General features: G+C 36.5%; 2 protein-coding genes across 2 annotated transcripts in view; both read left to right on the top strand.

Moving 5' to 3' along the window:
- Window positions 1-21,747, top strand: part of LPCAT2 (lysophosphatidylcholine acyltransferase 2) — a 92,207-nt gene that overhangs the window by 44,131 nt on the left and 26,329 nt on the right. The window lies entirely within an intron of this gene.
- CAPNS2 (calpain small subunit 2) lies at window positions 7-17,196 on the top strand. Its single transcript, XM_074402793.1, has one exon. The coding sequence runs from the start codon at window positions 16,117-16,119 to the stop codon at window positions 16,867-16,869; it is 753 nt and encodes a 250-aa protein (XP_074258894.1). The 5' UTR covers window positions 7-16,116; the 3' UTR covers window positions 16,870-17,196.

Raw genomic sequence — 21,747 nt, 5'->3', positions numbered from 1 at the left:
GTTAAAATTTAATCTCTCACATTTTCACTCTGTCAGTCCTACAGTGCAAAAATGAATATGGTAGGCAGTTTGGAAAACTTGATAGTTCAGCTTTAGAAAAATCAAGGCTGAGCCTATGGTTTATTTGCATGATTTTGTTTTTTCTTCTTAATAGTGATAATAATTGTGTGTGTATTATGTTTATTATAGTGTCATAAAAAGTATCTATTATTTTAAATACCAGGTCAGAAATAAATATTGTAATCATATAACCACATATGTAGTGTGAAATTGGAAGAGTTTATATAATTGGCAGGAATTTTAAAATGTATATTAAAAATCATTGATGACATAGGTGTTAAAATTCTATCTGAAGGTTTTAGACTTCCCCAGACCTGTATGAAGACCAAATAGATTTTTATTTTCAAGTGACATTTTGTAACAAAGATTTTAATTAAAATCTGGCCATTTGTCATTATATTGGGGATACAGTTTGCTGCTTATGAATATTTAAGTACATGCAATTAGATAATTGCATTGTCAATAAGTTTCCTTAGGAAAACTGTATCATGACATCAGGTTTTCCATTAAAAATTTTTTTTTAATATATAAAATTGATAGTATATAGAAACTAGCCAGGCATAGTGATGCGTTGCCTGTAATACCAGATACTTCAGGAGGCTGAGGTGGCAACCTCAGCTTGACCCAAGGAGGTCAAGGGGTCAAGATGGCTTGACCCCAGGAGGCGGAGGTTGCAGTGAGCCAAGACGGTGGCACTGCATTAAAGCCTGGGCAACAGAGCAAGACCCTATCTCAAAAAAAAATGATGGTAAAATGCACTATTTTGGTTACAGTTCTATGAGTTCTAATAAATGCACAGAAACATATAACTACTACTGCATTCAAGATACAGAACAATTTAAAAAATACATATATTTTCTTGTAGCTATTCTGTTTTTAGTCAAGCCGTTCCCACAGTTTTAACTCCTGGCAGTCACTGATCTGTTCTTCATCTCTATAGTTTATGTTTTTCCAGATGTCATATAAATGGAATCATGCAATATATAGTTTTTTGTGTATGATTTCTTTCACTGAGCACAATGCATTTGAGATTCAGGCCTGGTGTTTTATATATAAATAATTAGTTCTCTTTCATTGCTGAGTAGTATTCCATTGTATGGATGTACTATAGTTACTTTATCTATTCCCTAGTTGAGGAACATTTGGTTTGGGTGCAACTGGGGGCAAATATGACTATAGCTGTCATCCTAAACATTTGTATATAGGTTATTATATAAATGTAGGTTTTCATTTCACTTGGCTAAATACTTAAGAGTATGAACCCTTTATTTTCTCTTATGTGAGATATTTTGCATTCATTCTGAAAGATATTTTTGTTGTCCAGGCAGGTCTTGGAGATGTTTGGGGTTTGGTTCCAGATCACTGCAATAAAGGCAGTATCACAATAAGTGAGCCGTATGCAGTTTGTGGTTTCCCAATGCATAGAAAAGTTTATTTATAATATATAGTTGTCTAGTGAATATACAATTGTATTGTATCTAAATAAACAATGTGTATACTTTAATTTAGAAATACTTGACTGCTAAAAAAATGTGAGAAGTCATCTGAGGCTTCAGCAAGTTGTAATCTTCTTGCTGGTGGATTATCTTGCCTCAGTGGTGATGCCTGCTAACTGATCAGGATGATAGTTGCTGAAGATTGGGCTGGTTGTGGCACTTTTTAAAAATAAGACAACAGTGAAGTTTGCTGCATTGATTGACTCTTTCTTGCATGTAAGATTTCTTCATAGCCTGGGTGCAGTGGCTCATATCTGTAATCCCAGCAGTTTGGGAGGCCAAGGTGGATGGATCACATGAGGTCAGGAGTTCGAGACCAGCCTGACCAATGTGGTGAAACCCTGTCTCTTCTAAAAATACAAAAATTAGCTAGGCATGGTGGTACATCCTTGTTAGCCCAGCTACTTGGGAGGCTGAGGCAGGAGAATTGCTTGTACCTGCGCGACGGAGGTTGCAATGGACCAAGATCGCCCCATTGCACTCCAGCTGGGGCAACAAGAACAAAACTCCATCTCCTAAAAAAAAAAATTATTTGTAGTATTTGATGCCATTTGATAGCATTTTACCACAGTGTAACTTCTTTCAAAATTGCAGTCAGTCATCTCAAAACATGTCATTGCTTTAGCAATTTAGTTCATGTAATAGTCTAAATCCTTTGTTGTCATTTTTTGACCGTGTTCACAGTATCTTCATCAGGCATAGTTTCCATTGCAATAACCCACTTTCTTTGGTAATCCATAAGAAGCAAATTCTTATCCATTCAAGTTTTATCATGAGATTGCAGCGATTAGGTCACATATTCAGGCTCTATTTTTAATTCTAACTTTCTTGGTATTTCTTCCACATCTGCAGTTACTTCCTCCACTGAGGTCTTGAACCCCTCAAAGTCATCCATAAGGGTTGCAATTGGTTTCTTCCAAACTCTTATTAATATTGATAAGTTGACCTCCTTCCATGAATCATGAATATTCTTAATGGCTTCTAAAATGGTGAATCTTTTCCAAAAGGTTTTCAATTTACTTTGCCCAAATCCATCAGCAGAATCACTAGCTATGGCAGCTGTAGCCTTTTAGTATTTACTGATGGCAGCTATAGTCTTACAGTATTTCTTAATAGGATTTTAAAGTCGAAATTACTCCTTCATCTATGGGTAGCAGAATGGATGTTGTGTTAGCAGGCATGAAAACATCATCCTCCTTGTACGTCTCCATCAGAGCTCTTGGGCAATTAGGTGCATTCTCAGTGAGCAGTAATATTTTGAAAGGAATCCTTTTTTCCTAAGCAGCAGGTCTCAACAGTGTTCTTAAAATAATCTTTAAATCATCCCATGAACAAATGTGCAATCATCAAGGCTTTGTTCTTTCATTTATAAAACACAGATAGAGTAGACTTAACATAATTTTTAAGGGCCCCGGAATTTTCAGAATGGCAAATCATTACAGAATATGGCAGGGACATGCAAATCAGGACAGGAGACAGGGAAATAGGAAGGAACATGAAACAGGGACAAAGAATGAAGTTTATAGAACATCTTAGACATTGTGCTCATCAGGATTTTTAATCAAAATTAAAATTTAAAGTCACCAGCTGTATTCTCCCCTAACAAAAGGATCAGTGTGTCTTAAGCCTTAAAGCCAGACATTAACTGACTTCTCTCTAGCTATGAAAGTCCTAGATGGCGTTTTCTTTCATTAAAAGACCGTTTCATCTACACTGAAAATCTTCATCAATGATCTTAGCTTGATTTTCTGAATAACTTGCTGCAGCTTCTCTATCAGCACTTGCTGCTTTACCTTGCACTTTCTTGTTATGGAGACAGCTTTTCTTAAACCTCATGAACCAATCTCTGCTAGCTTTAGTCTTTTCCTCTGCAGCTTCCTCACCTCTCTCAGACTTCATAGAATTGAAGAGAGTTGGAGCCTTGTTCTGAATTAGGCTTTGGCTTAACGAAATCTTGTGGCTGCTTTGATCTTCTATCCAGACTATTCAAACTTTCTCCATAATAGCAATAAGGTTGTTTCACTTTCTTATCATTTATGTGTTCACTGGGGTAGCACTTTTAATTTTCAAGAACTTTCCTTTGCATTCACAACTTGGCTGTTTGATGCAAGAAGCCTAGCTTTTGACCTGTCTTGGGTTTTAACATGCCTTCCTCACTAAGCTTAATCATTTCTAGCTTTTGATGTAAAGTAAGAAATGTGTAACTGTTTCTTTCACCTGAATACTTAGAGGTTGTCATAGGATTATTACTTGGCCTAATTTCAATATTGTTGTTCAGTATCCCTCCAGTGAACAGGGTGGGACCAAGGAGGGTAAGCAAGACTGGGAATGACCAGTCAGTCCATGGAACAATCAGAATACACGCAACCTTTATCAAATAAGTTTTCCATCTTACATGAGCAGAGTTTGTAGTGCTCCAAAACAATTATAATAGTAGCATCAAAGATCACTGATTACTGATCACCATAGCAGATATAATAATAACAAACATTTTTTGAAATATTAGGAGAATTACCAACATGTGACACGAAGACAGGAAGTGAACATGTGCTGTTGGAAAAATGGTGCTAATAGACTTGCTCATGCAAGTTTGCTACAAATATTCAAATTGTTTCAAAAAAACATTATCTGTGAACTGCAGTAAAGCAAAGAACAATAAAATGAGATATGCCTGTATATAGAATTCTGAGTTGACTGTTCTTTTCTTTCCACAGTTTAATAATATCTTACCTTAATATGGCCCCCATGGTTTTGTAGCCTTACTAGTTCTTCAAATGTTGACTTTTCTCACCAAATCCTTCTCCTATGCTATTTTGTCCAGAGGTAGTTGCTTTTTGTATTTTGTTCAGAGTTTCTAGTTATAGTCGAGAATGATAGGCTGGCTAAAGATTCCATCCATCTTGGCGTGCAGCAAAATTTCCAGTTTTATGTTTACAATTGAAAAAAAAATAGTTTGTAAAGAAAACATGGCTTCATGACCAAAATAACTAGTGCTTTTTTCTTTTTTCCCAGAGCACACTAAATTCTTCTAATGACTGTGAACTCATAGATGAAGTATTCTTTAGCAAGATGCTGTTAAGCAACCTTTCAGGTGTAGCATCCAGACTTCTCTTCTCAGCTTGCATGCAGCATACAAATAATCTATCCTCATATATGAAACATAATGTATAACTGCAGCAGTATTACTGTAAAGTGCAATGAAGATTTAGGGGAAGATAGAAGTAAATTATTGTTTGTTCATCTGTTTGTTTCTTGAGATCTAGTCTTACTCTGTCACTCATGCTGTAGTACAGTGGCATGATCTTGGCTTTCTGTAACTTCTGCCTCCTGGCTTGAAGTGATTCTCCTGCCTCAGCCTCCTGAGTAGCTAGGATTACAGGCATGCACCACTACACCTGGTTAATTTTTGTATTTTTAGTAGAGACAAGGTTTCACTATGTTGGCCAGGCTCATCTTGAATCCCGACTTCAGGTGATCCACTCACCTCGGCCTCCCAAAGTTCTGGGATTACAGACCTGAGCCACCACAGCCACCCAGATGTGCAAGTTGGGAAATTAGAGGTACCTTTTTACTTGTATGAGTACTAATATTTCTGAGATTTTTATAGCATTTTCCACTATGGCTTTAGAAACCATGCAAGTCATTTTAAGTAAAATTTTTATGTAAACGAAACTAGTGATGAGAAGGCATATGGCAGAGACATACAAACCAGGACAGGAAATAGGGAAATAGGATGAGACATGAAACAAGGACAAAGAACAAAGTTTATAGCACATCTTAGACATTGTGCTTATCAGGATTTTTAATCAAAATTAAAAATAATATCTGTAGAGCTTGCCCTGTCCTTCAGGTGTCAAACTATTATAGCTAGCAGTTACACGATTGTTATGACACCAGTTCTGTCTTTTGATGATTGATGATACCTGCCAGTAGTCTTACTGTTTGTGCAGCACTGTGAGTGTAGGAAGATTTGAGTGGGGAAGGGGATACAAACCAAGGATTAAAGTAACTGCCAGCTAGCTGATTGACTAACTCAGACTAGAGATAACAATTGGCCCAAGCAGTTAGAAGACTGGTGAGCCTTTGTAGCCTATTTGGTCACCACATTTTTGCATGGAATGATTTGGTAGCATACATACTATTTTATAATTATGGGGTGTTGTCGTTTTTGTTTGTTTGTTTGTTTGTTTACTTCTTTGTATGATATGTCTGAGGTTTAAATATGAACCGTAACTGTTCTTCAAAGCACTTTTCTTTTGATCTCCAACATACTGGAAGGTAGAGAAAATTGTCTAGAGAATTAATGACTAATGCATTTGACCTTTCTTTCCTTCCTTTTTCCTTTTTTTCCTTTCTCTCTCTCTCTCTCTCTCTCTCTCTCTCTCTCTCTCTCTCTCTCTCTTTCTCTGTTCTGAGCACACCTGCCTGTCTGCCTGTGAAGATTTACTTTGTTTTGAGAAGCTGAATTGTGCAATTGATGCCACACCTTATATACATACTCACTTTCCATGCTAGGCTTGTTTTCTCAGTCTCTGCAAGTGATTTAACAGAGGGATGTTTGATGGGAAAGGCAAGGAATTTCATCAGCTCCATAGTTTGTTTCTTTCAGGGTAGCTTATCTTGCCAAACTAAGTGCATAATGGGGAGAAGGGGAGGAAGGATGGGAAAGAGAAAAGGTAAGGTGTCCCTGTTGCTCTTTCAGCAGCTAGAAATTCTTGCAGTGAAAATGCTCCCATAAGTTCTACCCATGTTCCTTCCCCACTTTATCCCTTTTTTCCCTCTTATTCTTTTCTTTTCTCTTCTTTTCTCAAGTCTAATGCCATTGTTGTTGGAATCTGGGGGATGGAGGGAAAACCTCAATATCTCTCCACCATTCCCTTACTTTTTCTTCCCACCTACATTCTTGGCTAGTCTGCAAAAACCTCATAATGGTTTTTGTCTCAGTTTATCCTACAAAAATATGTTATTAGCGCCTTCTAACATGTTCTTTAGATTCTCAGATAATTGATGGCAGACAGTTTGAAGGTCCAACAGAAATGCGGTATTCATGATCCAAAGCATGGCATAGTTCACTAGTTTGGGATAATTTCCTTTGGAAAGGTCTCATGTCTTTCAAAAACAAAAAAGGCTATTTTCATCTTTAGGTTTAATTTAGCTTAATTTTTGTGAATGTGTTCTTAACTCTCTGGTTCAGAGGTTCATTGGAGATTAAATGTGCAGATGAGTTCGAGCTAAGGGCTTAAACAACGGTTTAAAATAGTGGATTCTCAACATTTTTTATGTTTATAATTCAAACTGAGAGTAGATTTTATACCAGCATACTTGAAGGGTTTCAAAGACACTAAACAAGATTAAGAATTTTTTACATGGGCTAAATCAGAATTAATTATAACACAATCATTTTTACAGTTATAACGATGTCTTGCAATGTTCATAACAGCATCATTGTTCATTTCATCTTTCTTCAGCCCTGTGTTATTCACCATTTGTGTGCTTCCCTGGCATCAGTATCTTCTGTACCTATGAAAGAGTTCTTGCATATTTCTGTAAACATACAATTTTTGCTGCAAGCTTGCCAATATACCATATTATCTGCCTCTTACCTCCTACCACAAACAAGTCATATCTCTTCTACACTGTATCTCAAGATGTGTTCATCTTAATTTTCTATCTAACACTGTCACCATACTCACTAGCAGCAAAGCTGTATTTCAGTCAGGAAACTTTCTCCCTGTAAAGGACCAGATAGAAAATATTTTTGACTTTGCAGACAATATGGTATCTGTTACAACTATTCATCTTCACCATTGTAGTGCAGAAATCATCATAAAAATACATAGATGAACAACAGCATGGCTATGCCCCAATAAAACTTTATTAACAAAACAGGCACCAGATTGGATTTGGCCCACCAGATGTAGTTCGCTGGTCTCTACTGTATTTCCTAAGCTGATGAAAACAAAGCATTCTCCTAGGTTTAAGAACTGGATTGAAGGATTACTATAAGTCACTATACATCAGTGCTTATAGTGACTGTTACTAATTTTGGGGTATTCTACATCTGATTTAAAGGGATCACTAAGAATCTATTCTTAACTAATCTGTCTAGCTCTTGTTACTATCCTCCCATAGTTGTAAGTAGTGGTAGATCATTCATTTTCACAGATGAGATTTCTAATTCTCACCTGTAGTCTGGCATGAGCTCACCTTCTCTTTTTATCAACACCATTATGTGCATAATAGATTATTCCTTAGTAAAATTTAGATAGATGATTATGATTTCCATCCTGTAAAGAATTTAACAATGATCATGATTTTTTCCATTTCTACCTCCTAACAAGTACTTGGTTCTTTTGGCATTACTATGTACTTCGTTTAAATATTAGACAGGAAAAGTTTGTGTATACTTTAGCACTTTGGCAATCCAGCCTTCTTGGCTATTGTAAACTTCTGTAGATGTTTTATTACTGTTTCACATTATATGGAATGAATGTGTTTCTTCGTTCCAAGTTTATCCTGTCTGCCCTGTTCTTGTTCTTGGTATTAGTTCAAGTGTTAAATCTTAAGTGCCAATAATAACAAACATCCTTTCCTGCCCCTTCCTGTTAGAGAAGGTAGGGTGCTGTAGTGTGCAGGTTTTCTGCTCATGCTGAGAGTTAGGACAGGGCACTTAGGTGGCCTAAATGACTGGAAATGAACAGTAAAGTCTTCCATCCTGTAAATTTCCAGTTGAAGTTTTATATGTAATACAGTATTTCATAATTCACATGAAAAGAATCATTTTGATTCCAATCCCAGTTAATCAGGATTTGCTATATGAGATTGACTCTACAACTTATATAATTCGCCAAAAAAAAGAAAAGAGGCTATAACTTTCTGGGTGGGACACATAAACTTTTCTATTCAGTTGTATAAGTTGTCTTGAAAGTTTGGTCCTATATGTCTGAGTATTTCCCTATTCTATTCTCAGGTTCAGTTGCTCTTCCATTTAGTCCATCATAATATTTTCTATGTCTGAGTATCGTTAACTAATATATCCATCTAGACATGAGAATTACATGCTTTATTTTTGGCTTCTCAATGCAAGTATACTTGGGGGATACGTAGAGGAAACAGAAAGGAGCTGTAAAATTAAAATGTAACTTTTTAAACTAGAGCAAGGGAGTAATTACTGGCCTCCTCCAGGAGCACAAGGAAGTAAAGAACACGGCTTTATAAAAGAAAATTGTGTCACACCAACTTAATTTCCCTCTCTGACAGAGTGACAGTCTAAGATGATAAGGCAAAGGAAATAGATTTCATCTATATGAACTCTAGAAAGACTTTTGATTTCATCAAACATGACACTCTTATCAACAAATTGGGAAGGTCTGGTCCAGATCATGTTGCAGTTAGATGAAAGCCCCACTTGACAGAAATGCTTCCTCTAAAGTGGGAGTTGTGAGTCCTTCTGTGTTATTTAGACATGATTCAGTTCTCCTTGGAATTCTTTTTGGACAGCAATATACTTAATAGGTTGCAGTCACCAGACAATATGTCAAAGTGGGAATAAGGGTAAGTGAGCATGTCTTTAAAAGTTGTAGAACCAAACCCAGATAAAGAAGGATAAAACTAGGCCAGGCGCGGTGGCTCAAGCCTGTAATCCCAGCACTTTGGGAGGCCGAGGCAGGTGGATCACGAGGTCAAGAGATCGAGACCAACCTGGTCAACATGGTGAAACCCTGTCTCTACTAAAAAATACAAAACATTAGCTGGGCATGGTGGCGCCTGCCTGTAATCCCAGCTACTCAGGAGGCTGAGGCAGGAGAATTGCCTGAACCCAGGAGGCGGAGGTTGCGGTGAGCCGAGATTGCGCCATTGCACTCCAGCCTGGGTAACAAGAGCGAAACTCCGTCTCAAAAAAAAAAAAAAAAAAAAAAGAAAGATAAAACTAAATTAATATATAGCATTAAAAGGTTTAGACACCAGAAGGAAACTAAACTCAATACAAGAATGATAATCCTGTCACAAATCTAGATTCACAGAATTGTAAAGCTAAATACACTTTCGGTATCAAATTACCCATCTTCTTCATTTTGCAGAAGATTGCCAGCTCCAGAGAGGAAGTTACATGCTCAAGGCCACACAGCTGGTTAATTGCAGGACTGAGACTAGAATTCCTAGTTCGGTATTCTTTTTTACTACAAACTGTTACTATTGATTTTTAAAAAATTCTTTTGAGGCATATTTCACATATCATATAATTCACCCAAGTGTACAACTCAGTATTTTTTTGTAAATTTACCAAGTTGTGCAGTTATCAACTTTCAAGTGATTTTAGAACAATTCCATCATCCCAGTAAGATTTTTATGGAATTAACTGTTTATTCCTGTCACTACTTATGTCCTAGCCCTAGTCAACCACTAATCAACTTTCTTTCTCTATAAATTTGCCTTTTCTGTACATTTTATAGAAATGTAATCATATAATATATGTCTTTGTGTCTGGCTTCTTTCACTTAGCATAATATTTTAAGGTGGTTTTCTTTTTCTTTCTTTTTTTTTTCTTTCTTTTTTTTTTTGTCGGAATTTTGCTCATGTTACCCAGGCTGAAGTGCAATGGCGCGATCTCAGCTCACCGCAACCTCTGCTTCCTGGGTTCAGGCAATTCTCCTGCCTCAGCCTTCTGAGTAGCTGGGATTACAGGCATGCACCACCATGCCCAGATAATTTTTTGTATTTTTGGTAGAGACGGGGTTTCACCATGTTGACCAGGATAGTCTCCATCTCTTGACCTCGTGATCCACCCGCCTCTGCCTCCCAAAGGGCTGGGATTACAAGCGTGAGCCACTGCGCCCGGCCCTGTTTTAAGGTTTATCTATTTTGTAGCGTGTATCAGTCATTATTTTATTGCCGAATCATATTCTTCTATGTGAATATATCATATTTTGCTTATCCATTCACATTGGTGAACATTTAGGTTGTTTCCACTTTTGAACTATTTTGAATAATGTTTTTAATAACATTGTGTGTCGTATACTTATTAAATTCCATAACTTTGTTCCCCAAATTGGGACTAAATTATCCATCAGATGTGGCTTCTCCCCCTACTACAATTTTTTTTTGCAGATATGGATGGTGAGTTCCCACAGACAGCAATTAAGTTTCCTATTAATGTTCTAATAAGTAGCCATAGGGGATTAAATTATCCAGAAGAGAAAAACCTTGTTAATCTAATACTAGTCTTTTATTCTATGATGGCTTATGAGAAACTGTTGGCCAAATGCCTTCCATCTTCACAGAAAATAAATGAGAAGAATTGGATTTAAACCACGGGGGGGCGGGGGGAACACTTCAGACGGGCACAAGGAGGCACATTTTATATGGCAGTCGATATTATCAAGTTAATTTGCAATATTATAAAAACAAAGTCCATGTAATTTTCTCGGAGAGAAGCTTATAAGAATGGCTTTAAATCTGTCTAGAGCCAGATGGCCCCTTGTGATTCCCTAAAAGGAAGACAGTTCTTTTGTGATACTTTTTCTGAGTGGTTAAAGAAGATATTTGGTTTTGGTGTTCACAGAGGCCATTTCATTGTACCCATTAGAAATAAAATCATTTGTTGCAAAGTTTTACACAAACCATTCGGTGTGGCAGAAGACAGGACATTGCTCCCATATCCTGGACAGAGCAATGTCACCTAGCTACTATTCTCTCCCTAATAACAGCTAGAATAACCGTTAGTTAATTCTAGAGTTACATAATTTCCAAAATAATTTCACATCTAATTTTTTTTTACTTTACATTTGAGCTCTCAGTAGTTTCTGCAATTATTAGTGAGAGAGACTCTGCTGCATAGCAGTTCAAAGCCCTTTCCAAACTGATTTCATCTTATTGATCTCTCTTTAGCTCACATCACTCCTAGCAACAGAGTCTTATCGCATCGTGCTATTCACCATCTCTTGAATACCTCATATCCTTTAGCTCCTCTGTATTTTTGCTATACTGTCCTTTTATATCCCTTACCTATTTTGAGAACTCTGACTCAGCCTCTGGTCAGGCCTACACATTATATCTTCTATAGGTAAATGTTCTTTCCTTTGCCTCATTAGAATTCATTGATCCCTTCTTGGGTGACCATACTGGTTTGGTATCACAGGACAATGTATTTGCTGCATGAGTAGCTTAACTTTTCTTGAGTTTTTCTTACATTATCTGAAATGCATTTGTATCTTTCAGAGGAATTCAATGAAACCTAAATACTAAACCATATTATATACAAATATAATAGATTAGTATTAATAGTAGGAATATAAACATAGACTTCAGATTATAACTATACCAGTTTCCTTGATTCTTGAGCACAACCATCCTGCTTTATTCACCTTTGTAACCTAACCACTGAGTCCAAGTCCTGATACATAATAAATCAGATCGAATCATTAAAAGTAAGCAACAGAGATACTATTGTTATCATTTTGCATTTGAAATTGAGACCTCAAATGCTAAGTGATATAATGATTTAATTATTAAGTCCTAACCACTTTTCCTGAAGTTCACCAATAGAACTTTCAACAACCTCTGGACTTGTACTCTGACTTGTAACTAGTATTAAAGGTAGGATTTCTGAATGTATTGTCTGGGACTACCTGTTACAGACTGACTTCTGAAGATGCTTATTAAAAATGTAAAATCAAATCTCAAAAATGTAATGTTGGGGAAGAAAAGCCATACACATAAAACCAGAAATGAAAGAGAAGACATTGCTGTCAATTTCACAGAAATAAAAAGGATGATAAGTGAGTACTATGAACAACTGTATGCCAACAGATTGCATAAGCCAAATGAAATTGTCAAATTCCTGAAAACACACACCTATCAAGACTGAATCATGAAGAAGTAAAACATATAAATAGATCTATAACTAGCAAAGATATTCAATCAATAACCAAAAACCTCCCAACAAAGAAAAGCCCAGGACCAGTTGGTTTCACTGGAAAATTCTACCCAACATTGAAAGAAGAACTAACACCAGTTGTTTTCAAATTCTTCCAAGTAATCAAAGAACAGGGAATACTTTATGATTCATTCTGTGAGGCCAAAGTCAGATAAAGACACTAAGAGAGAAGAAAACTACAGACCAATGTGTCATATGAATATGGGTGCAGAAATCATCAACAAAATACTAGCAAACAGAATTCAATAGCACATTAAAAGTATTGTATACCATGATCAAGGGGGATTTCTTCTTGGAATGCAAGATGTTCAGTATAAGAAAATCAATTAATGTAACAAAGCATATTCTCAGAATGAAGGAGGAAAATCTGATCATCTCAACGGATGCAGAAAATGCATTTGACAAAATTCGTTACTCTTCCATGATAAAAACACACAACAAACTAGAAGGAAAGTATCCCAACATAACAAACACATAAATACCATATATGAAAAGTTCATAGCTAACATTATGTTCAGTGATGAAAGAATGAAAGCTTTTCCTCTAAGATCAGGAATATGAACTAGGATGCCCACTCTCATGCTTCTACTCAACATGGTATTGGAAATCATCACCAAACCAGGCAAGAAAAAGAAATAAGAGGCATATGAATTGGAAAGGCAGAAGTAAAATTATCTCTTTTAAGAAATGATATGATCTTAGTTGCAGAAAACCCTACAGATCCCCCCCTACACACACACATACAAAAAACAGCACTAATTAAGGACTTAACAGTGTTACAGGATATAAAGTCAACACATAAAAACCAGTTGCATTTTGTACACCAACAATGAACAATCCTGAAAATGAAACTAAGAAAACAATTCCATTACAATGGCATTTAAAAAAGAATAAAATACTTAGGAATAGCCTTAATGAAGGGAGCTAAAGACTTGTACATTGAAGACTACAAAGCACTGCTAAAAGAAATTAAAGAAGAGACAAATAAATGGAAAGATATTCCATGTTTATGGATTAGAAGACAATATTGAGTCAGTACTCCCCACAGTGATCTACAGATTTAAAGCAATCCTTTTCAAAGTCCCAACTTTTTTTTACAAAAATAGAAGATTCCATCCTAAAATCCATAGATGGATTCAAGAATTCATCCTAAAATCCACCCTGAAATTCAAATTCAAGGAACCCTGAATAGCCAAAACAATCTTGAAAAAGCAAAATGAAGTTGAAAGCTTTGTTGTGTGTTTTTATCATGACAGTGCCTCATTTCAAACCTTACTACAAACCTACAGTAATCAAAACAGTGCAGCATTTGTTTCAATAAAGACATATAAGCCAATGAAATATAATAGAGAACCCAGAAATAAACCTTTATATATATGGTCAAATGATTTTCAACAAGAGTGGTCTTGGCCATTCTTGGTAAAGGACAATCTTTTCAACAAATGGTGCTGGGAAAATTATATATCCACATGTAAAAGAATGAAATTGGACTCTTACCTTACACTACACAAAAGTTAATTCAAAATGGATCAAAAATCTAAACGTAAGAGCTGAAACTATAAAACCCTTTGATGAAAACAGAGGAAAGCTTCATGACATTGGATTTCTCAATGATTTTTTTAACATTACACCAAAAGAAAAAATAGCCAAGGAAAAATAGATAAATTGGACCACATACAAATTTTAAACTTTTGTGCATCAGATGACGCTAACAACAGAGTGGAAAGGTAACCTACAGAATGAAAGAACACTTTTACAAATTATATATCTGATAAGGGATTAATATCTGGAATATTTAAAGAACTCCTGCAACTCAACAACAATACAAACTACACAAGTAACCAGATTTTAAAATGGATTTAAATAGACAATTTCCCAAAGATCTTCTTTGACCAGTAAATACTAATACATTAAAAGATGTTCAACATCATTAATCATTAGGGAAATGCAAATCAAAACCACAGTGTTATACCACTTTACACCCGTTAGGATGGTTATTATTAGAAAACAAAACAACACCAAAAGAGAAAATAACAAGTGTTGGCAAGGATATGGAGTAATTGGAACTCCTGTGTGTTGCTGGTAGGGATGTAAGCGGTACGATCAATATGGAAAACCCGTATGGTAGTTCCTTAAAAATATAAAAATAGAATTATCATATGATTCAGCAATTCTACTTCTTGGTATATACCCAAAATAATTGAAAGCAAAGACTCAAACAAATATTTGTGTATGCATGTTCATAGCAGCATTATTCACAGTAGCTTAAAAACCCAAGGATCCACCAGTGGGATAATGGAAAAACAAAGTGGGTATATTCATGTAATACAATATTATTCATCATTAGAAAGGAAGGGAATTCTGACAGATGCTACAACATGGATGAATCTTGAAGAAATTATGCTAATCGAAATAAGCAAGTCATAAAAGAACAAATACTGTGTTATTCCACTTATATAAGGTATACAGAGTAGTCAAATCACAGAGATAGAAAGGAGAGTGATGGTTACCAGAGGTGGGGGAAAGGGAGAATGAGAGTTAAAGGACACAGTTTCAGTTTTGCCAGCTGAAAAAAATACTAAAGATAGATGGTGGTGATGGTTGCATAATGCAAATATACTTAATGCTTTCGAACCTGTATACTTAAAAATGGTTACAATAGTACATTTTATGGTATGTATATTTTATCACAATTTTAAAATGTTTAAAATTTTTATAATGAAAAAGGAAGACATAAAAGAGTCTGTGCTGTCTGATTTAATTTATTTAAACTGCGAAAATAAATCTATGGTGTTAGATGTCAGGACAGTGACTATCCTTGGAAGAGGAAAGTAACTGGAAAGAAGTATGAAAAGGCTTCCAGGGTGCTGGTGATGTTCTGTCTCTTGATCCGGATGCTCTAACATGGATGTTCAGTCTGTGAAATTCTTTTGAGCTATCTGTTTATGATTTATATTCTACTTTTTCCTATATAAATATTATACTTCCAAAAAGATTTTAGCAGTGTCAGTCACAGACCCCACAGCAGACCTATGGAATCAGAATCTCTGGAAATGGGAACTCAGGGCCTTGTATTTTAAAAATCTCTTTTCTAAGTTTTTCTTAAGACTATTGGATTTTGAGAATCTTTGCTAAGGGAAGAGGATTCAATAAACATTCTTCCAGTGCCCCAGATTTCTTCAATTCTATTCTAATAATAAGTATTTGCTGGAAAAGAAATTTTTTATTTCCTTGAGTCATTTACTTTCTTCCTGTTAGGAAAATGCACATACTTTGTAGGTGCTAAGACAAGACTAAGAAATCAACGACATAAAAATGCATAGTTTAATATTTTATCTTTGAAACTATTATCCTAAGCTGTCATACATACTATAATTTATGAATATTGGAAAGAGTGAAAACAGTTTTACTGAGGCCCTATAAAATATGGCAGGTGCTAGGACCTCATGGAACTCAGTATCTTCAGTAGGATGTGAAACATCACATCATGGGGCGTGGTACAGTGTGAGCAGGTAAAGAAAAGCCAGTTCTTCCACATGTAAACGACTTGAACTCCATTTCATCTTTTTTCATACCATCTCCAAGATTTCAGCAGCTTTCACACTTGCTTGTTAAACTGAAAGCATGTTTCTTGCAAATGCTCTATTGGAAGGAACAGATCGAGGTCTTGGAGAAGCTCTTGGAGGCCTCTTTGGAGGAGGTGGGCAGAGAAGAGGAGGAGAAGGAGGAGGAAATATTGGAGGGATAGTTGGAGGAATTGTGAATTTTATCAGTGAGGCTGCAGCAGCTCAGTATACTCCAGAACCACCTCCTCCTACTCAGCAGCATTTCACCAATGTGGAAGCCTCAGAAAGTGAGGAAGTTAGGCGATTTCGGCAGCAATTTGCACAGCTGGCTGGACCAGACATGGAGGTGGGTGCCACTGACCTGATGAATATTCTCAACAAAGTCCTTTCTAAGCACAAGGATCTGAAGACCGATGGTTTTAATCTTGACACTTGCCGGAGCATTGTGGCTGTCATGGACAGTGACACAACTGGGAAGCTGGGCTTTGAAGAATTTAAGTATCTGTGGAACAACATCAAGAAATGGCAGTGTGTTTATAAGCAGTATGACAGGGATCATTCTGGGTCGCTAGGAAGTTCTCAGCTGCGGGGAGCTCTGCAGGCAGCAGGCTTTAAGCTAAATGAACAACTTTACCAAATGATTGTCCGCCGGTATGCTAATGAGGATGGAGATATGGATTTTAACAATTTCATCAGCTGTTTGGTCCGCCTGGATGCCATGTTTCGTGCCTTCAAGTCTCTGGATAGAGATACAGATGGTCTGATTCAAGTGTCTCTCAAAGAATGGCTGCAGTTAACCATGTATTCCTGAAGTGGGCAGTGAAAAGTCAAGACCCTCCCTGGTGGACTGAAAGCCTTGCCATGCTGTACACAGTTGCTGATACCCTGTGCAACAGCTGTCATTTCCCAGCGAGCTCTTTCACAATCCTACATATTTCTGATCATGTGCTGCCTTTTACTGCTGAATTAAAACAGATATTTCATGAAAAATGTTCTGAGTGGTTTGTATATCAGCTTTTTGAGATTTGGATTTATATGGACTTACATATGTATGATGGGGAGGGTGTGGGATAGAGTTCTAATGGAGTAGATTTTAAAAGGTGCTGCTTATTTGGTGAATAAATTTTAAGGAGTAGGAGCTTTATTGTTGTTGCTATTGTTGTTAAGAGTGATTTTTTTTAAATCCTGTAATAAATCAAGAAAGCCCTCAGGAGATACATTTTTCTTTTTAAAAAGTTGAGGAGAGAAGTTCAAAATCTGTTTTTCTTGTAATTTTATACCTGGTCTTTCCATTATGCAAAAAAAAAAAATGAAGTGCTTTTTAGAAAACGCATTTAACTATAAAGAAACAGGTTCAGATAGTGAAATTAAGCAGTTTTACATAAGGGTAGCATTTTTTCGAATGATGGAGCTACTATCTAAAATTCTAAAGTTCTTTAATTCTGTTTCTTTAGTGAAAAAAAAGCACATAGCAATTTTATTTTGTTTTGATACATTTGTAAAGAGAATTAAAGACACTGGGGAATAAAATCGTATAGTCATAGTTCAAAAATGGCTCTCACTGCCTTAATGAATCAGAATGTTTGCTCTTACATATACTTTATACAAAACTAGGCATGCCCTGCCGATGTTAGCCAGCTCTTGTCATGTCTTGTCCTGCCTTAGAGCAAGGAAAATTCTTTTGTTCATCTTTGAAAACTACAGGCAGGAAAAAACAGCAAACAAAGAAAAAAAAAAAAAGAAAAGAAAAACACATGAACAGTAATCAGTTCAATGGAATGTAAAGCAATACAGAGAACACATATTGCTGACTATTGCAGTTGTTCTCAGCCCTGGCTGCAATTTGGAATCACTGGGAGAGCTCTTTAGGAATACTAACACTTGAGTCTCACTCCTAATATGTTAAATAAGACTCTTTAGAGGTGGGCCCCGGAGATGAATGTTTTTAAAGCTCCTCAAGTAATTCTAATAATTAGCCAAGGTTGACAGCCTTGATTGCTTTAAGGCAGGGCTGCCTCACAGTATTTTTCAAGCCTGTCTCAGCCAAAACTGAGCCCAAGCAGAAGAGTCAATGTTGCCAGCATTCACAAGAAGGTAGATAGAAATACCAAGAAACTACCACCCAGAAGCTGGAGTAGTTGTGCCTTTCTTGTGTACAGACCTTGGTTTGGCTCTATAATTTTGATAACAGGCTATTACAGCAGAGCAGACAGAATCCTGAATCCCGGTGCCAGTAGACACAGCTAGAGAGGCTGCATTTGTAAGTGCTCAGTTCCTCTGCCTGCTGTTTAATTGGTCTCTACTCCTTCTTCTCTGATTTTTAATGCATTGTCTCTATCCCAGGCTACTTTGAAGGGTCATCTGGAGATTACAGATAAATTCTTCCTTCCTCTTTGGACTCATTTAGAAGAAAGTCGCAACTATGGAAATGATGTAACTAGCCTGTTAACATCCCTCAGCTTCCTGTTAGAAATCCCCAGTGAAATCTGGAGAGGTTGGCATTTGGCCTTTGTGTTCACCATCATCACCATCATCTAATATTTATGAAACACCACACACATATAATTCTGAACTGAGCCAAGCACAGAGATCACATCCACTTTCCTCAGGGGGCTTATAATTTAACCTTGGTCTGGTATGCTACTCAGACCAGGTGTGGTTACATAAGAATGAGGCTGCTGCCAGCAACCACATATTAATATCAATCTCTCTATTTTAGAGTAAGTCCAGGAATACATTAGGCATGGATTTAGTAAAGTAGCCAAGAAAGGGGATAGCTGCCAGACATCTTTTAAGGTCTCAGAATATTAGATTTATAATTTAAACTTTCCACAGGATGATTGTAGAAAGAACAAGGTAACCACATTTTTTTATTATACTTTAAGTTCTGTGGTACATGTGCAGATCATGCAGGATTGTTATATAGGTATACACATGCCATTGTGGTTTGCTGCCTCTGTGTCCCCTTCACCTACATTAGGTATTTCTCCTAATGTTATCATCCCTCCCCAACCTCCCCACCCCCTGCTATCGATCACCTAGACCCCCACCCAACAAATCCCCAGTGTGTGACGTTCCCCTCCCTGTGTCAATGTGTTCTCATTGTTCAACACCCGCTTATGAGTGAGAACATGCAGTGTTTGGTTTTCTGTTCTTGTGTCAGTTTGCTGAGAATGATGGTTTCCAGATTCATCCACATCCCTGCAAAGGACATGGACTCACCCTCTTTTATGGCTGCATAGTATTCCATGGTGTGTATGTGCCACATTTTCTTTATCCAGTTTATCCTTGATGGGCATCTGGGTTGGTTCCAAGTATTTGCTATTGTAAACAGTGCCACAGTGAACATACGTGTGCATGTGTCTTTATAATAGAACGATTTATAATCCTTTGGGCATATACCCAGTAATGGGATTGCTGGATCAAATGGAATTTCTATTTCTAGATCCTTGAGGAATCACCACACTGTCTTCCACAATGGTTGCACTAATTAACACTCCCACCAACAGTGTAAAAGCATTCCTGTTTCTACACATCCTCTCCAGCATCTGTTGTATCCAGATTTTTTTAATGATCATCATTCTAACTGGCATGAGATGGTATCTCAATGTAGTTTTGATTTGCATTTCTCTAATGAACAGTGATGGTGAACATTTTTTCATATGTTTGCTGGTGACATAAATGTCTTCTTTTGAAAAGTGCTTGTTTGTATCCTTCACCCACTTTTTGATGGGGTTCTTTGTTTTTTTCTTGTAAATTTGTTTTAGGTCTTTGTAGATTCTGGATATTAGCCCTTCATCAGATGGGTAGCTTCTTGGGAGTTTATCACTGCAAAATGTCTTCAAAACCATATCCTTAAATTTTGCTAAACATAAAACGCTGTAAAGAGTATCTAATTCCACATGAAAAAAGATGTTGAATAAATTCAACTATGAAATAATGAAAAGGAACTGATACCTAAGAATCAGACACATAAAAATTGCCCCTTATTTTTTCAAGAGTTTTAAGTGAACAATATTTGAACAAGTGGCCTAGAACTTCCTGCTTGCCCTAAAAGCTGATGCTGTGTGACTGGGCAGATGAAAGGTGCTGGGGGGCCATGAGCTCGCAGTGACCTCCACCCGGACACAATTCCATGCTTTTCTGATACTGCTGACTCCCAGGAAAGGGATGGGGGACCCTGTCTGGAGTTTCTGTGAGACCATTATCCCTTCCATTTGCAGTTACTCAATGCAACTCCTTACTTCCAACTCTGGACTTCCCTGGGCTCCAGATTAGAACAGTTTATGGAAGGATTATGGCCTCCCTCCCTTTGAAATGTGGCCCTGAAATATTTTCAAGTCTAGATTTTTTTTTATTAAGTTTATAATTCTTCCTGGGGACCTCAGTAGGTTTTTAAAGAAAATAACCAAAGATTATGGAATAATTCTTATGATACTGATTCAAAATTTAAAAATTAACAATAGTATATTTTGCTGTATAATTTTTATCTGTTCGTGGGTGTATTTTATCAAGCTCTTTATTTTAGTAAACAGCCAGATTACCTAAATTTTAATTGCAGCTATGGCAATAGAGAGTTTTGTGACCTCAAGAGAAACTTTTGTCTCATTTTTTTTATCGGTAAAAATTAAGAAGCTGAATGGATGATTTATAAGATTCCTTCCAGTTCTAAATATTATTATTCTGAATTTGGAATCTTAAAAGTGTTTGATTTACTAATCCAATAATATAATCTCTCAGAATAATTTCCATACTGCTATTTTCTTCACATTACTAGGATGAAAACATCCAGATAATCTTGTGATCATCAAGAGTCTGCTTTAACATTCTTTTGTCATTCAAAACTACTCATCTGTTAGTAAAAATTAGGGGTCCAGAATGTTACCTTGTTCTGTGACTAGTGGATATATTAAGAGTTTGTCACATTTCCATTTCTCATCTGCAAAATAACTTAATGATGCTTGACCTGTGTTATGCAAAGGATTTGGTAGTGTACATAAAAACTAAATGACTCACAATAAAGATACAACATAAATTCAAAGGAGTATTTTCCAATTATACAGACAATCTATGAAAGTAACTTCAATGTCCATAAATCATTCTTAGATCTGTTCTTAAGAACTTCTGTCTAGGACTTCTATGTTGCTTAGCAGAAAAAGCTAATTGCGGAAGAAATGTATCTATGTTGAGCAGTATAGCCGGGGTTCAAGAACATCCTCAACCTCTAAAGTTCAGTAAAAACAGCCCTCCAGAGTGCATAAGAAAATTAAATGGTGGTGGCAAAGAAGAAAATGGTTTCCTTTAATACTCTGCCTTCTCTGAAACTTCTAGAGTGATTAAATGTAGATATTGACTGTGACAGTGGTTACCATGGTGTATACATTTGTCAAAACACATCAAAACAAGCCAGGCATGGTGGCACACGCCTGTAGTTTCAGCTCTTCTGGAGGTTGAAGTGGAAGAATCTCCTGAGACAAGGAGTTTGAGCTGTAGTGCGCTTATGATTGTGCTATGGATAGCCACTGCACTCCAGCCTGGGCAAGAGAGTAAGAGCATATCTCTAAAAGAAACAAAAAGCACATTAAACTGTACATTTTAAACGGATGCATCCTGTTGAATGTAAATATAATCAACACAAATAAAGAAAAGGGTAGGGGAACAGCTCTCTGACAGACTGGTAATCAGACAA

Source organism: Saimiri boliviensis, chromosome 1 (genome assembly GCF_048565385.1).
Source record: "Saimiri boliviensis isolate mSaiBol1 chromosome 1, mSaiBol1.pri, whole genome shotgun sequence".
NCBI classification, from domain to species: Eukaryota; Metazoa; Chordata; class Mammalia; order Primates; family Cebidae; genus Saimiri; species Saimiri boliviensis.
The sequence above is the reverse complement of the archived record's forward strand: the minus strand, read 5'-3'. Positions and strand labels throughout refer to the sequence as shown.